Below are 18860 nucleotides of genomic sequence, written 5' to 3'. Positions count from 1 at the left end.
CAGACCAAAACCTTAGTTTGTATCCCCCAATTTGACGTGATTGATGTCTCACGAATCGTGGAGTCTGTATGACAGACGTGTATTGATTAGTCAGTTGTTAACTGTTTGGACAGTGAGTCTAGATTTTGTTGAATCGAGCATAAGTAGTGAATGCTCATCGATTCATGGATCGAACATGTAGTTCTCTGATGGGATGTCAGTATTGTTGAATTACTGACCAGTATTTGATCGAGGGCAAGTATTGCTCGATTCGACGAATTACTGAATATTAAGAATTTGGTGAGCAACTGAGCAAGTATTGCTCAATTCGACAAATTAATGATTTGACGTGCAGCTAAGCAAGTATTGCTCAATTCGACAAAATAGTGAATGTTGATAGTTTGTTCGTGCAATTGAGCAAGTATGCTCAATTCGACAAATTACTGATAAATTACCAAATATTGATATCTAGATCAATATTTGAGAAACTGAGCAAGTATGCTCAATTCGACGAAATATTTATCGGTGATGTGACCCAATAAAATATTAAAATATTGGTAGACTACCAAATATTATATGATTAATTCATATGTTGGTTGCTGAATAATATAAATTCATTAGTTCCTGAATCTAATGACAATTCATAGAACATTTTATTCAAAACCCTAATTTCAGATCATAGTTGATGAATCGCTGAAAATAGGTCATGAGTGATAGAGAGACTGACCACATGGGATGATGGGCGTCCATGTGGTGCCCAGTGATCGAGTGAGCATGCACCAGGGTTCTCAATTTGAGGATTGGTGAAAGAATGATGATTAAATGCCAGTTTCATCATTTACTGAAATATTGTTTGGTTCAGCATTAGGTGATAAAACCTAGGTATGAAAGATGGGGACCGACCAAGAGAGCATGGGACCGTATATTGGTGGTCACGTGACCAGTTGCTGGCCGTTTGAGCAATCCCCAGGTTGGTTGGAGAGAGTTTGGGCCTAATATGAGCAATTGAGCAAATTAGGTCAGAATTATGAAAACATGTGGGACCGGCTTTGTGCAATCCCTAGGGATGACTCAGGTTGGTCATGAAGGCATGCACGCGTTTCCATGGTGTCCGTGTCTCCGTGCTGAGAGTTTCAGTATTTTCTGATGTGCGTTCGAGCAACATTGTGAATTTTCAGGAGAGTTTCATCTTGACTGAAATTCTTGATTTTTTATCAGAATGAGCATGTATGCTCAATTGATCAATATTTTGTAAATATTAAAATAAGTGTATTTTAACATTCGTGGAAGGATAGCCGGTCGTGTGACCATGTTGGCTTTTGGTTTTTCATGATTCGAGCAAAATTTGAGAAGTTATGACGAAATCATGATTTTTTATCAAACCAAGGAGTTTCATGAATTGAGGAAAATAATAATTATAAAAGACAAGGGATTGCAAGACGTGGGACCGGCCACGGCTAGGGCATGGCCGGCCCGCTATGTTGCCCAGTCCCGCACACCTTTTCCTATTTTATAATAATATTTTTCATGAATCCTTGAAGTTATGGAGAATCCATGAGTTTTGTTGAAATAGAGGAGTTTCATGAGATTGGGGAATAATAATTATAAAAGTCTAGGGATTGTGAGGTGTGGGACCGGCCACGGCTTGGGCATGGCCGGCCGGCTAGGTTTCCCGGTCCCGCACACCTTTTCCTATTTTATAATATTATTTCATGAATCTATGAAGTTATGGGAAATTCATGAGTTTTGCATAAAAACAAGGAAGTTGCTAAAATCAAGGAGTTTTCATGAATTCATGAAAATAAAAAATAAGGCAAAAGAATAAAGGAGGCATGGGACCGGCCACGGCTAGGGCATGGCCGGACGGCCGGTGGGCCCGACCCTGGACGTCCCTTATTATTTTATTATTATTTGTTGTTTTCTCCAGTTTTGTGTAGGATCCCTCATCTGTTCATGTTTTTTGATGCTCGTTTGTGCATCTGGGCGCTCAGTCGTGCATCATTGTCGAGTACACTTGTACCATTTTTTCGGGGCTTACTCAGTGACAGTCCAGATGCCCGGTTGTTGAGAATTTATTACTAATTCATGAAATTCAGTGGAGAATAATTTATGAAATGGAGTAATAAAATGAGTAGTTATTTATTATCAGTTCATAGGATTAGCTGTGGATTCGACCATGAACTCAGAATAATAAAACATGCATTACCATTCCATGGGATCATGGATTCGACCATAGAATCAGAGTAATAAAATTATCTATTACCATTCCATGAGATCAGAGATGGAATTGATCATGAAATCGGAGTAATGAGATAATACAGTTGTTTATTGCCATTCTATGAGATCAAGCCGTGGATTCGACCATGGAATAGGGGCAATGGTTATTGCCATTCCATAGGATCAGGCCATGGATTCGACCATGGAATAGGAGCAATGGTTATTTCCATTCCATGGGATCAGGACGTGGATTCGACCATGGAGTAGGAGCAATAATAGATCATTCTTGGAATTCAGTGGTGAATGTCTCGGCAGAATTAATCTATTGCAGAAAGAATATTAGCCAGTTAAGGCGTCACATCCAATATGAATGGTGCATAGTCAGGGAGTCACGGTGTTGTTTATGACCTGAAGGCGTTGCTGCTCTCAATCTACGGAGAACCTCCTGAATATATACACGGTCTCTCCACATAGTCAGGGAACAATGAGTATCACCGACGTCCTGAAGGCGTTCTTGCTCTCAATCTACGGAGAACCGCCCAAATCGTTTCTTCTATGTGGAGGGGGGTCTCTCTCCTGCAGTTATGGAACTGTTAATCTGCATAGAGGGCATGATGAAATGCCAGGGGTCGAATCGCTCAACCAGTGGGGCTTTTCGACAACATATTCATCAAGGGTTCGTAAGATATGAATCGTTGCATGCCTGAAAGCCGTGGCAAAAACATGCCTCATGATTTTACGGTTTTACCCTTTGCTGAAAATCCACCATCAACAATGGGATCAAGGTGTTTATAGTTCTAGCAATATAAATAAGTCTCTGAATCATGATTGAAAAGGGGACAATCTTTCGTCAAACATACAACATGAGATTAACAACTCAACGTCCGAGCAATCACTCTCAACAGAGCAAATTCAATCAATTAGAGCTTATCTTATTTCTTTACGGATAATACACAACACACCTACAATCTTCGATCACCATTGATCTCACACATTTCTCAGCTACCCTCCTACAGATCGACCCATCCTCTCATGTGATCGAATTGACTCTGGAATGACCATTGTCTTGGTTTAGGACGGAGTCCTACAGATTGATCTCTCGAATTCAAAACACTCCCTTTTTGCAGTGCATCTGTGTGAGGTTTAACAGTTTTCTCAGTTCAAGGAATTTCCTCCGCACGGTCATCTCCTCAATTCCGTAAAAACCAACAACTCGTTTTGCCCCATCTACAGATTGGCGACCACAATGGGAGATCATTCTCTCGGTTGCAATCTCATTTCTCACAAAGATGGTCGGTCTTAGATCCAATTCAGTTACTCAAAACTCCAGTCAGGGTCTCTCAAATGGTGACGCTTCTCTGGCTTATCCGAATGATTCTGGTAATATTCGTCATTCGTACTTTACTACTCCTTTTTCATCTATTAATGCATTCGATGGAGAAATTCCGTCACTAGCCGAACTGGCACGAAGGAAAGAGATCTTAGAAAGGAACATAAATCGATTGAAGGGAGCGATCGATAATTTGTTCAACTGCATGGTGGACCTGACAAGAATCTTATGAGCTCAAGTTGTGGAGCGCTCATCTCTTGACACCACTGACGTTAGCCCTCAATCCAACAGATTCACCACCTATGAGAAGCCGGTGGATCAAAAAGTCACACACTTGATTGAAAATATATGTGAACTCATGCACTTCTCAAAGGATCAACATACGAACACGTTCGCTGCACTCAACCAAATATCATTAGACGTGCAACTAACTTCGTCATGCCTAGAAGTTGAAGAAGCGTCCATGATGTCTGAGCATTCGATCAATAATATCACCTTTGGATAAGATGATCGCGTGGCAGATGAAGGGCATAATCGAGCCTTGTACGTGATAGGATTTATCAAAGACTCTGAGTTCAATAGATCTCTTGTCGATACGGGCGCTTCTACAAACATCATTACTATGAAGACTCTCAAACTGGCCAAGTTCCCACAGAGTAAAATTTTTCGCCATCCCATCTTGATGACAGGTTTCGAAGGAAGCCAGATCTACAATATGGGTATGCATATATAGACTTGAAGGTAGGGCCTATTCAATCAAAGGCCAAATTTCACATGATCGAACAAGAGCCTGATTATCACATGATCCTCGGACGACCGTGGCTCCGTGACAATAAAGTGGTTCCTTCGACGTATCATCAATGCATGAAGGCTCTGATCAATAACAAAATTGTTCGTATCACGACTTCATCATCTCCTTACGCCCCGGTCTATGACACTGAATTCCTTGAGTCTCAAAAAGATATCCCCGAACCTCCAATAAGGATTTATAGTACTCCACTCCCAAGATGGAAGTCCATTGAAGAAGTTGCTGACAAACCATCATCCTTAGGTGCTAAGTCGATCGAGTTATCTGCCACACCGATTAAGCGCCGCCAGGATCAGTTCTGAACCCCAAGGTCCAATTTCATAACCAGTCATGACGCGGAGGGGAGGACCATTTATTTCCGACGCAAAGATTAGAAATTAACCTGGGAGAACGATGAAAAGTCTCCCTGCCCCGAAGAATCATGTCAGAGCAAGCCATCACTCGAAGAAGAAGTTCAAGATGCTCCCCGACAATTGCAAGACGACACTGATTCTACCACTGATGATCTCGAAACAATCAACATTGGGACAGAAGATGATCCAAGGAAAATTTTAATTAGTTCCGCGTTGTCACCGGAAGAACGAACGAAGCTGGTAAATCAGCTGAAAAAGTATCAGGATATCTTCGCCTGAACGTATGAAGAAATGCCTGGTCTAGACGACAAATTAGTTACACATCATCTGCATATAACTCCTGGATCCAAAGCTGTCAAACAACCGCCTAGGCTGTTCAGACACGAAGTCGAGGAACAAATCAAAGTCGAGATTCAGAAACTACTAACAACAGGATTCATCAAACCTATTCAACATCCAACATGGCTGGTAAATGTTGTTCCCGTCAAGAAGAAAATGGTCAAATCAGATGCGGTGTTGATTTCAGGAATCTGAAAAAATGTTGTCCAAAGGATGATTTTTCCTTATCCAAGATCGATATGCTCGGCGACGCAACCAGTGTCCACGGTATGTTCTCATTCATGGATGGTTACAGTGGATACAACCAGATCAAGATGTACGAGCATGATGCCAACAAGACCGCATTCTGTACTCCTATTGAAAATTTTTACTACACTGTGATGCCTTTCAGATTGAAGAATGCAGGTTCCACTTATCAACGAGCCATGACTGCCATATTCCACGACATGATGCACAAGCAAGTGGAAGACTATGTTGATGATGTGGTGGTGAAGTCGAAGACTCGAGCATCCCACCTCGAAGTTCAGATACAAGTTTTTGAAAGATGCATAGAATACAAATTAAAGATGGATACTCTGAAGTGTGCTTTTGGTGTTTCCTCCGGAAATTTTCTAGGATTCTTGGTCACCGGAAAAGGAATCAAAGTTGATCCAGACAAGACAAAAGACATTACTACCACACCTCCTCCACGCACTGTGAAAGAACTACAGAGTTTCATGGGTAAGGTAAATAATATTTGATGCTTCATTCCTGGCTCATTGCTTCGTTAACCCCTCTACTGAAGAAAGGAGCGAGTTTTACATGGACAACCGTCCAGAAAGAAGTATTCCAGAAAATACAACAGATACTGCTATCACCTGCTGTCATGAAATATCCAGTGCAAGGACGACCACAATACACTACACATCTTCCAGCGATGTCGCTATTGGAGCACTTCTTGCTCAAGAAGACGAAGAAGGTATCGAACGTCCGATTTACTACGTCAGCCGCACGATGAGGGACGCTCAACTCCGATACTCAAAAGCCGAAAGAGCATGTTTAGCATTGGTGCATGAAATCCAGAAATTCAGGCACTATTTGTTATCCAACAGAGTCGTGCTCGTCTCCAAGTATGACCCTATAAAGTTTCTACTACCAAATCCATCCTTGATAGGGAGACCAGCAAAGTGGCTACTTCAGATATCGGAGTTCGATATAGCTTGTGGACCACCTAAACAATCAAAGGACAAGAAGTTGCAGACTTGCTCGCTGCTTTTCCAGGGGAAGATACAACAATGTTACATGAAGATGTGCCCGGCGAGTTTCCAGAAGTCTTAGTCATCAAAGAAGAGACGTGGCTTTTATACTTTGACGGATCCGCCACCCCTAGCAATGATACCGGAGGAGCGTGCGTAGTGCTAGTATCTCCATCTGGAGAAGTCTTCTCACATTCATTCAAGCTGGATTTTCATTGTACCAACAATTCAGCAGAATATGAAGCTTTCCTACTAGGCTTGTCTTTGGCCAAGCAAGCAGGAGCAACACACCTTGAGATAAGGGAGATTCAAAACTATTGGTCAATCAAATGAACAGAGCATACTCTCTCAAAGAAATCACGCTCGCCCTATTCAGAGCTGAAGCTCAGAGGATATTAACTCATTTTGTTGATGCAATGATCGTCCATACTGGACGAACTAACAATAGGCATGCCAAGTGCCTAGCAACTCTCGCTTCTAAGTTGCAATTCGAAGGAGCAGAGAAAAAAATCAAAGTACAGAGGCGTACTGTGTCATCTACCTGGCTTGCTCAAGTCGAAGACACTCAAGCAAACGATTGGCGAGCACCTATTATTCATGAATTGAGCAGTTCTCTTTCAGAAGGGAAAATCAGCCTCAAGGAATTAAAGAATTATTTCTTGCTTCACAGAGCGTTATAATATCGAAATCCTGATGGGTCCTTATCACGATGCCTCGGAAACGACGAAGCGGACGTACAACTCAAACGCATACATGAAGGAATCTGCGGACTGGTGGACCCGGGAAAGCGTGTAAAATTGAAGCGTGATCAAAACGCGGGCCTACAGCAATACCGCAAGTGCACGGTTGTCAGTTGTAGCTCGTGCAAGTACGGGTCGATCCACAGAGATTGGGAGTGTTTTGTGTGTTTAGCTATTTTGGGTTCTAGTTTGCTATTGGGCTCTAAAATTGCTATTGGGCTTAGTTGGTTTGTTTGTAATGATGAAGTGCTTTAGGCCTTGGGCCTTTGAATTGAACTGAGCCTTGGACTCAGTTGGTCTTAAAATGAATTGAACTGGGCCTTAATAATGAACTTGGGCTTGGAGCCTTAATGAACTGGGCTTGGTTTAGCTAGGCCTTTGGGCTTCACTGAATTGAACTTGGGCTCAGTGTTGAAGTGAGCTTTGGGCTCAGTTGCAGCAGCAGCAGCAGAGGAAGGGAGGCAATGCAGCAATGCAAAGGAAAGCAGCAACAGCAGGGTTGCAGGGCAGATGGGTTGCAGCAGCAGCTGCACAAGCAGTGCACAGCAGCACAAGGCCAAGAAAACAGCAGCAAGGAAGAAAACAGGGAAAAACAAGGCAATAAAGCAAAGGCAATGCAGTAAATAAAACAAGACAATGACTAACAGCAAAGAACTAAACAACAACAATAGAAATGAACCAAGGCCTAAGCCAAGGGCAGGGGAGATGGTGAAACTGAAATGGTGACAATGCAAGGCCAAGGGAAGAATACAGGCATACAAATAGAATGGGAAGAGAATTAGCTTGCTATGAGCACTAATTTCTCCCAATGCTCAATCAACACATTGCATCCTAAGCATACAAAAATGGAATGGCAAGATAATCAGCTTGCTATGAGCACTGATTTCTTCCATTACTCAATCAACTCAGTGCTTCAAAGGCTTCTAGCCTAGCATTCCATCAAACTAACATTACATGACAGTGAATTAATCCTAACAGTGAGCATTTAAACTAACATTAACAGTGAACTAACATGGAATTAAACCTAAACAGGATACTAACAGGATTATGCACATTTAACAGGAACATTAACAGGATATGAAAATAAATGAAATTGAACTGAAATTGAAAATTAACATAAAATTGAACTAAAAAACAACATTAACAGAACATGAAAAGTGCATGAAACAGCACAAAACTGAAGAAAAAAAAACACATTAACAGGACATGAAAGTCCTGGACGCCGGCTAATCCAAGCATAAAGTTTTACAACAACACCCACAAGGCTATTTATACCCACAGACACAATTAGGGTTCTACCAAAAAAAATTCCCAAATTAACAGTAGACTAGGGTTTGATTTTTTTACCTAATTTGATGTAGCAACATCAAATTAAACTCGACTCATGCTTCTATTTGTCCTCCTCTACCTCTCCATGCCTTCAATTTCTCTCTAGCACACGTTAATCCATCAACCCATAACCTAGGGTTTAGGTTAGGTAATAAGTTGATGGGATAAAGGGCTAGAAGGATGGGGGAAGCTATCAATCACGTGTAGGATGATAGGGTGGCAGTGTGTGAGCTCGAGGTGGTTGTGGCAGGGCGTTTGGTGGCGCGGCAGGGAGAAGGTGGTTGTGGCAGGGTGATGGTGGTTGCAGAGGGTGAGGGAGAAAGAAGTCGATGGAAAGAAGGAGGGGAGTGTTTGGCGATGGGTATAGGGTTAGGTTGCTCGAGTGTGTGGCGGGTTCATCGATTTTTGATGTTCAGCGAGACTAAACCGTGAGATGTGGAGCTGGTAGGTAGATCGGATGGTGATGCGGAGGCAAGCGAGGAGCGACCGTCGGATGAAGGGATACAACGAAACGAACGGTGCTAGATTAGGTTAGGTGTTGTAGTGTAAGGCGGAGATATCAAACTTTGATGAACAGCAAGGGAGCAACCGTTGGATTCAACTACCATCTAATCTGAAGGCTTGGAATTTCAGCGCTGTGGTGCTTGGCAGAGACTTCAGATTTTGATGCTCTATGAAGGAGCGACCATCGGATGCTTCTGAGAACTGATCTGATGGCTGAGAACGGAGGCGTTTTTGTGTGTAGAAAATGAGGTTGTGCGCACCATTCTTCGCGGCTTCCTTGCGTGATTTCTCCCGGCTTTTCACTACTTTTCTGCTCTTTTTGCTCCGCAAGTCATCCAGACTTTATTTATTACCTAAAAATGCAAAATTAAGTAAGAAAAATATTTATTCTTGAAAACAATGAAAATACAGAATATGGGATAAAATGTAGAATTAATGCACAAAAGATGAGTTAAATGCCAACAAAAAGGGATAAATATATACAATATTTGGCACTCATCAAATACCCCCAAATCTGAATTTTACTTGTCCTCAAGTAAAACAAAACTAAGGAAATCCTAACTATACCACTGTCGCTGGTCTCTCGAATGCATTTAGCGTATGCACTAAGCCTTTTAAACCACTAAGTGTCCCTAGTGGACGAGTGAAGTCTCGTGAAGGTTTACCAGAGGTGTGCCTACAAAACCTAAGGAAAAAATATAAGCTCATATTCCATCAAATGTGACATGTGCAAAACAGTTTAAGCTCACAGCAAAATGGAGATGTCAATCTAGCTATCGAAGGCACAATCCTAGCACTGATAACAAAAAAAGACATGTGATAAGAGTGTAAAGTGTATCTACACATGTGTAAAGAAAGATCTGAAGTTATGACTACTAATCACCAAGAGATAGTTTCTCAGGCTAAGAACTGAGGTCGAAATCTAGCTAGCTGTCCGGACTTTACGAGAATTGTAAATGAGTTGGAGGTATTTCACAATTACTCGCGTTGTACATCAATGGCATACACCCTCCTTGCTTATTACAATGAAACAACAAAATGACTCTTTACATGACTCTTATTTACATTGACTACTCTCTTTTTATTTTTGGAACAAGAGATGATGGAATTGATAAATACTTGATTTTTTTGTATTTTTCTGATTTTTTTTTTTTTTTTTTTTTTTTTAACATTCAAGGAAACACTTTTGATACATATACAAAAGGAAACAAAAGATTACATGACACTTTGCAAGAGGTATCCCTTTTTGATGCACCCAGTTAAATTCGATGGTTGTCTTTCTTAATGTAACCTCCACCTTCTATCCCAACCAACCAAAGAACAAGCTAGTCAAGTTTCGTTCAGTATTCTAAAGTGATTGGCAATCGTAACTTCCTATCAAACACCTTGAAGATCGAGGCCATACATGTATTGGTAGATCGTGCGCGTGCAAATTTCTTATCACTATGTGAATTGTGCTAGAATCAGGGTGCCTAAATATCTAGACTAAGACTCCTAATAATTACATATTTGCACAAGAGTCAACATTTCACGGTAAATGAGCTCCATTTTTATGATTTTTTTTTCAATTTTTTATTTTTTATTTTGATTTTTCAATTTTTTCAAAAAGATGGAGTTTTGTTTTCAATTAAAGCATATTATCGTGGTATCTACTTTATACCCCCAAACCTAAACTAAACATTGTCCTCAATGTTTAAAAATATGGAAAGAATTAAAATGCAACATATGGAAAGGGACATGCTGAGTAGAGTAAAAGGAGAGAGAATACCCGATTTCGGCGAAAGCAGAATTAAAACTCCGTTATCCAAGGCAAAACTCCAACATATTCGGAGTCACAATGGATGAGCACAAAATATATACAAAAGGAAATTTAACTAACACATTATCTACAAGCAAATTTTGGTTTTTAATGGGATTGGACTTTTTGGGAAAAAATTGGTTTTGGTGGGAGACATTTGAAAATTTGGTTTTGAAATGGGAGTAAAATAAAACTTTTGGTTTAAGATGGGATAAAGAAAAAATTTGGTTTAAAATGGGAGCAAGTAAAATTTGGTTTTTGAATGGGAGAAAAGTAAAGTAAATTTTTTTTTTTTTTTTTTTTTTTTTAAAAAAAGAAAATAAAATTTGGTTTTTGAATGGGAGCAAGCCCACTGTGCAAGCCTTTTGTGTTTGCTTTGGCTCCGCTTGGTTGAAAACTTTTGGTGGAACTGAGTCCAAAATCTCGGCCTAGAATTTGGGTACTCGGCCCACTAACGAGTTCAACTAGCGTGGTCGGTTACAAGCTCAGCTGGGTTTAAAAACCCAGAATACAAAATACAAGTCCAAATTAAACAAGCTCAAAAATTAAATACAAGCCCAAAAATTAAAAACAAACAAGCCCACAAATAAATTATTACAAACCCAACAGAAAATAAGAGAAGCCCAAAAATTGGCTTTAATATTACATGCCCACAATTAAAAAATTGGAAGCCCACAATTCGGGTTCTCTTAAATGGGTTACCTTTTAAGCACAGCCCAGCTGCTCTGATATTGTTGCAAAAACCCAGTTGGGTTTTGGTTCTTTTCCTTGGTGGCGTCCCAGCAGAGGAAAAACAGGTTCAGAACAGCAGGTCCAACAGCAAATGAAGTGAAGCAGATGCAGATGCAAATGCGCAAGTGAAATGCAAACTAGCCAAGAAAACTACAAGAAAAACACAGCACCAATCCCCGGCAGCGGCGCCAAAAACTTGGTGGACCCGGGAAAGCGTGTAAAATTGAAGCGTGATCAAAACGCGGGCCTACAGCAATACCGCAAGTGCACGGTTGTCAGTTGTAGCTCGTGCAAGTACGGGTCGATCCACAGAGATTGGGAGTGTTTTGTGTGTTTAGCTATTTTGGGTTCTAGTTTGCTATTGGGCTCTAAAATTGCTATTGGGCTTAGTTGGTTTGTTTGTAATGATGAAGTGCTTTAGGCCTTGGGCCTTTGAATTGAACTGAGCCTTGGACTCAGTTGGTCTTAAAATGAATTGAACTGGGCCTTAATAATGAACTTGGGCTTGGAGCCTTAATGAACTGGGCTTGGTTTAGCTAGGCCTTTGGGCTTCACTGAATTGAACTTGGGCTCAGTGTTGAAGTGAGCTTTGGGCTCAGTTGCAGCAGCAGCAGCAGAGGAAGGGAGGCAATGCAGCAATGCAAAGGAAAGCAGCAACAGCAGGGTTGCAGGGCAGATGGGTTGCAGCAGCAGCTGCACAAGCAGTGCACAGCAGCACAAGGCCAAGAAAACAGCAGCAAGGAAGAAAACAGGGAAAAACAAGGCAATAAAGCAAAGGCAATGCAGTAAATAAAACAAGACAATGACTAACAGCAAAGAACTAAACAACAACAATAGAAATGAACCAAGGCCTAAGCCAAGGGCAGGGGAGATGGTGAAACTGAAATGGTGACAATGCAAGGCCAAGGGAAGAATACAGGCATACAAATAGAATGGGAAGAGAATTAGCTTGCTATGAGCACTAATTTCTCCCAATGCTCAATCAACACATTGCATCCTAAGCATACAAAAATGGAATGGCAAGATAATCAGCTTGCTATGAGCACTGATTTCTTCCATTACTCAATCAATTCAGTGCTTCAAAGGCTTCTAGCCTAGCATTCCACTAAACTAACATTACATGACAGTGAATTAATCCTAACAGTGAGCATTTAAACTAACATTAACAGTGAACTAACATGGAATTAAACCTAAACAGGATACTAACAGGATTATGCACATTTAACAGGAACATTAACAGGATATGAAAATAAATGAAATTGAACTGAAATTGAAAATTAACATAAAATTGAACAAAAAACAACATTAACAGAACATGAAAAGTGCATGAAACAGCACAAAACTGAAGAAAAAAAAACACATTAACAGGACATGAAAGTCCTGGACGCCGGCTAATCCAAGCATAAAGTTTTACAACAACACCCACAAGGCTATTTATACCCACAGACACAATTAGGGTTCTACCAAAAAAAATTCCCAAATTAACAGTAGACTAGGGTTTGATTTTTTTACCTAATTTGATGTAGCAACATCAAATTAAACTCGACCCATGCTTCTATTTGTCCTCCTCTACCTCTCCATGCCTTCAATTTCTCTCTAGCACACGTTAATCCATCAACCCATAACCTAGGGTTTAGGTTAGGTAATAAGTTGATGGGATAAAGGGCTAGAAGGATGGGGGAAGCTATCAATCACGTGTAGGATGATAGGGTGGCAGTGTGTGAGCTCGAGGTGGTTGTGGCAGGGCGTTTGGTGGCGCGGCAGGGAGAAGGTGGTTGTGGCAGGGTGATGGTGGTTGCAGAGGGTGGAGAGGAAGAAGTCGATGGTTTGGGAGAAGGGTGCGTTTGGGTAGCTGGTATAGGGTTTGGTGTTCCAGTGTGTGGCGGGTTCATCGATTTTTGATGTTCAGCAAGACTAAGCCGTGAGATGTGGAGCTGGTAGGTAGATCGGACGGTGATGCGGAGGCAAGCGAGGAGCGACCGTCGGATGAAGTGATACAACGAAACGAACGGTGCTAGATTAGGTTAGGTGTTGTAGTGTAAGGCGGAGATATCAAACTTTGATGAACAGCAAGGGAGCAACCGTTGGATTCAACTACCATCTAATCTGAAGGCTTGGAATTTCAGCGCTGTGGTGCTTGGCAGAGACTTCAGATTTTGATGCTCTATGAAGGAGCGACCATCGGATGCTTCTGAGAACTGATCTGATGGCTGAGAACGGAGGCGTTTTTGTGTGTAGAAAATGAGGTTGTGCGCACCATTCTTCGCGGCTTCCTTGCGTGATTTCTCCCGGCTTTTCACTACTTTTCTGCTCTTTTTGCTCCGCAAGTCATCCAGACTTTATTTATTACCTAAAAATGCAAAATTAAGTAAGAAAAATATTTATTCTTGAAAACAATGAAAATACAGAATATGGGATAAAATGTAGAATTAATGCACAAAAGATGAGTTAAATGCCAACAAAAAGGGATAAATATATACAATATTTGGCACTCATCACGGACATACGTTAGTGGTAACACTTTACAGAAAGCTTCAAAGGATGGGATACTATTGGCCTTCTATGGAGACTCAATCAAGAATCCTGCAAAGATCTTGTCCCAATTGTCAGACGCCTCCTCATCACTTAGAAGCTTTGATAGTCCATCACACTGGGGACTGGAGGGAGCCTTACGTCAAGTACCTTCGAGACAATGAGTTTCCGTTGGAAAAGAAAGAAACAATCAACTCATTCAGAGAGCTAAAATATTTGTCTTTCTTGATGGAATCTTATACTGCAAAAGTTTTGGTGTGAATTTACTGAGATGCTTAGCTGAGCATGAAATCCCAACAATTTTAAAAGAAATGCACGATGGAGAACATCGGGGAAAAAGGAAATTATTTCTCCGGATTCATGAGAAATATTATTGGCCGATCATGGAAGACGATGTAGCTGCGCACGTTCAGAGGTGTCATCAATGCCAAATCCATGGTAATCTCATCCACACTCCTTGTCTCCCATTGAATTCTGTGAATAGTCCGTGGCCTTTCTATAGCTGGGGAATGGATATCATCGGAAAGATCAATCCAGCATCTTCGAAGCAGCATGAATACATCATCACTGCAACTGAGTATTTTACCAAACGGGTTGAAGCTATTCCTCTCCGAAGCACCACTGGAGTCACGATTGCAGCCTTCATCAAAGAATACATAATATGTTGATTCAGTGTTCCTAAACACATCATCACTGATAATGGAACTCCTTTTGCATAAAATCACGTGACGGAATTGCTCGAAGAATATGGCATCAAACAAGTTTTCTCCACACCATACTATCGCCAAGGAAACAGACAAGCAGAGAGCACCAACAAAACTTTGATCTGAATTCTTAGTCGAACAATTCATGATAATCCACGAACGTATCATGAACAATTTCCTATGGATTTATGGGCCTATCGGACCGCACCAAGAAGCTCGATCGGAACTTCACCATACTCTCTTGTTTATGGAGCCGACGCAATACTCCCAGCAGAAATCAAAATTCCTTCAGCAAGGATTGCAATAGCCAGTGGAGTACAATGAGATGAAGCCGAAGTGTCCAACTCAAGAATTGCTGAACTGGACATGCTTGAGTCGATGAGGACTAAGGTGGAAAATACGTAGAAGCATACAAACAAAGGATCTCCAGAGCTTACAACAAAATGGTAAGACCTCGAACATTCCAAGTAGGAGATTTGGTATTAAAGACAACAAAACACATTCAACAAGATTTGTCTGCTCCCAAGTTCTCTCCGAGATGGGAATGACCATATGTAGTCATCAAGGCAGTATCCAGTGGATATTACAAGATCTTAGCTATTGATGGAGGAGTGGAAGGAAATATAATCAACGGTAAATGGCTCAGAGAATATTATGCCTGATCCGTAGAAAACAATTATCTTTTCATCATTTCAAGCATTTTCAAAATGTAATTTATATTCCTCCAAAGAGCGTGCAAAATGCTCATTTGTTCATTAAACATCTCATAAATGAAAAAATATTCCTTCATGCCACGATCAATGATTCTACCTAAAGAAAAGCCTAAACCTATTCGAAAAAACAACAATCATTAATGCTCATCTAGAGCACACCGTCCAATAACAGATAATTCTTACTGGACATCATCTTCAGCTTCGTTCGCAAGTTTTCATTCATTATCCTCAGATCCTCAATTACTTTATCAACTCTCGCTGATTCCAAAGCGAGTGCTCTCTCTTCCTCCATGCTAGCAGTCGATGAAGAGATCATGTGGGCAACAACAACAGCCCTATCAATCTTGATAATTTCGATGCGACAACGAAGCCATCTTACATTGAATTTCAATAGCTCACAAATCGAGATCATATCATTCCACTTGTAAAACTCTTTATTCTTGGCATCCCGCAAGTTCTTCTTGTCCATGTCTTCAATAATAGGCAACAAGCCAGCAACCGTGGTCAAGAGATTTGGAAGGAAACCCCTAAATGCTTCTGTGGTGGCAATGTGTCCGTATTTTCTCTATATTTTGGTGTACAAAGGCGCATGACACTTGGGCACGATGAAGCCACCAACAAGTTGATTATCTGGGCAAGTATTTTCCATGGGAATGTCAAACAGAAGCCCAACAGTCGTGTACTCACGAAGAACCCCAACATCAGCGTCTACAATGTTGATCGAGTCGTCATCAGCATGTTCATCATCAATTGCTGCTACTGTCGGTTGTCTTTTCTTATTCTTGTCGTCCTCTACAACATGAATATCAACCTGCAAATACAACATTCAAGTTCACTAGAAATTTGGATAAATATTATTCAAGAAATTCCCTGTGAAGACCTACAGATGTTCCGGCACCTGCACGAGCAGATTTGAAACGAGCAGTAATCTTTATTGTATGCTTGGGTCTTGAGCTATGCGGGGAAGAAGATGAACACTGGTCGCCTTGGTTCATCTGCAACAAACATTTTCTTTAGTCAGCCATTGACTGCGAAAAAGAAAGAAACATAAAAAGAATACCACATACCAAATCGGATTTCTTGCCTCCCCACTTTAATGGAGACACATGAGGAGATGAACTGCTGTCTGACATGTTGGTGAAGGTATGATAATCAAAATTTCCTCTTTACGATGAAACTAACTCAGGAATGGAGGAAATATTTGCGTAAATGATAAATCATAAGTCTTGGAGATATATACAAGATACAGTGAGCACTTATCCTCTACAAATGGTCAATTCAGTTGCGAGTTTTACTGAAACCCTAAGTTACAAACCAGATCAATACTGGAGGCATGAAGGAAAATAATGTATTGGGGACTGATGATGACCAGATGCGGTCATAGAAGAGCCCCACGACTTTATACATGTCACACATGTGATATTCACACGTTCTAACGCTTTCGCCATAGGATGTTATTACCAAGGGATCATGATGGATTTTGGCGCATGAACATTGGTCCATTTCGTTCAACTCAATCAAGAAGAATCAATATTAATAAAAGGGTTTTTCATTCAAAAATAAAATCCTAATTCTGAAGTGAAACTGTTCAAATAATTAAAGAGATGTCTACTACAAAGACTAAGAAAAAATATTCAAATGTTTAACAAAGATCATGAGCAAGACTAATCGTCAGAGTCATCCGATTCGTCATCATCATCATCATCATCTAAAGATTCTCCTTCAAACTCTTTCTCAGAGTCACTGTCCGAACTAGAGAATTCATCCTCGATGAGATCACCATTTATTACATTCCAGTAATCTTCTTCGTCACATTCAGCTTGAAGATCGGCCTTAACCTGCCGCTCAATCTCCCTGTGAGGTGGATACGTCCTACTCCTGCGTTCCTCCGGCTCCTAGGGTCCTTCCTAAACATATGAGGGATCTGAGTATGAGGCTACACCATCAGGACGAGATCGGAGTCTCTCCTCAGATTCTAGCATTTTCCGCTGAACTCTACGTCTTTTCTCCCGATAATTAGCTATTATCTCTTCTCGGGCCTTCCTATTCAAGAGTTCATCACGGGAGGCTTTCAGCTCATCGAGGGGCATGCTATTTATTATATTCTTAGCATGATCCATACTGGCACGTGCTTTGGCCACATGAATCCTGGAATCTTCATCGGAAGAGCTAGAGGAATAATCACTGCTGGAAGTCACCATTATCTGAAACCAGAAACGCGGAATCATGGATATGCCAATATCAATTTCACAATGAAATGGTAATCCTCAACCCCTACTTGTTTATGATTTCGTTAACAATAGTGATTCTGATATAAGAGTTAATACTTCAAAGCTCTCGTTTCTTGAAACCTACAAAGCGACCAAAACTTTAGCTTTGAAACCTAATTTTTCATAAAATCATAAACATAATTTCTACCGTGTGAACGTTCACCATTGAGTTATGAAAAGTTCACATCAAAACAATATATTACCATAAATAATTGTTTACTTCTAAAAAATATTACTCAAAGTCAGGCTTTGATTTTCAAAAATATGTATTCATATATATACAAAAAAAAGCGTGATTTACTCACGTAAATCTTTTTAAATTTTTTTTTGGGCGTGAGCAGAAAGTCACGTGAATAAAATTGTGGATATTCCACGGTTCTGTCAACAAAAAAATATATATCCTATTTTTCCTTCGTACGATCGTTCATCTTTGAAACGAGGGTTTATTTCGATTTGTGAAAATTCACACCTTTTAAGATAATGTTTTGGTTTCCATGAAAGCTCATAAACAATATTTTATCACTATAAACAGGTCTATATATAAAAAAAATCTCTCCTAAATCAGGGATTTTTTACTAGTTTCTTAAAACTAACGATTGAATGAACGGACATACGTTTTCAAAACAAGGGTTTTCTGCAAAACTCACAATTATATATGCACATGTATATACATACATAATCTCTACATGAAAAGGCATGAACAACTCATGGAGCATCAAAAATAAAAATAAATAATTGACGTACCTGGTCGGCGCCGGAGTTGGCCGGAATTCGGCCAACTATGGGTGGTGACGGTCGGCTCCGGCGTACACAAAAAAAAAAGACGTGAAGGAGATAAAGAGGTGATGAAGGTGGTGGTCGTATAGGTGGAATAAAAAAAGGAGGAATTAGTTCCTTTTATATCAAATTTTATTTCCAAAACCTAATTCCACAAGGATTTCCTTTTTGGGCCGGACCCACGAATCCTAAAACGACCAAGGTTCCATCACCAACAAGCTCATATCACTCAATTCCTGAATATTTTATACTCCTAGACGTTCGTACTAGTATAGAGTCATTAATTAATTGTTCCTAAATTATTAGATTCATTGATTGAATCCCTGGAAAATATTCCACATTATTCATAATATTTTGTTACTTCAATTCATGATTCTTCTCAGCAGAATTCCATGCGTTAGTAATAAATATTCAATGTACAGGCCTCTGAGCCACTATCGAGTAAGCCCCGACTAAAATGGTGCAAGTGTACTCAGCAATAATGCACTAACGAGCATTAC

The 18860-nt window shown here is 40.4% G+C and overlaps 1 protein-coding gene across 1 annotated transcript; it reads right to left on the bottom strand.

Moving 5' to 3' along the window:
- Positions 1–16977: 16977 nt before the first annotated feature.
- LOC113324338 (nucleolar transcription factor 1-like) lies at positions 16978–17514 on the bottom strand. The gene is made up of 2 exons (XM_026572654.1): positions 17254–17514; positions 16978–17151 (listed from the first exon to the last, which is right to left on the bottom strand). Exons 1-2 carry the CDS (start codon positions 17512–17514, stop codon positions 16978–16980), a joined length of 435 nt encoding a protein of 144 aa, XP_026428439.1.
- Positions 17515–18860: the final 1346 nt, after the last annotated feature.

Source organism: Papaver somniferum, chromosome 11, assembly GCF_003573695.1.
Source record: "Papaver somniferum cultivar HN1 chromosome 11, ASM357369v1, whole genome shotgun sequence".
Taxonomy (NCBI): Eukaryota; Viridiplantae; Streptophyta; class Magnoliopsida; order Ranunculales; family Papaveraceae; genus Papaver; species Papaver somniferum.
Note: the sequence above shows the minus strand (reverse complement) of the source record. Positions and strands in the feature narration are given on the sequence as shown.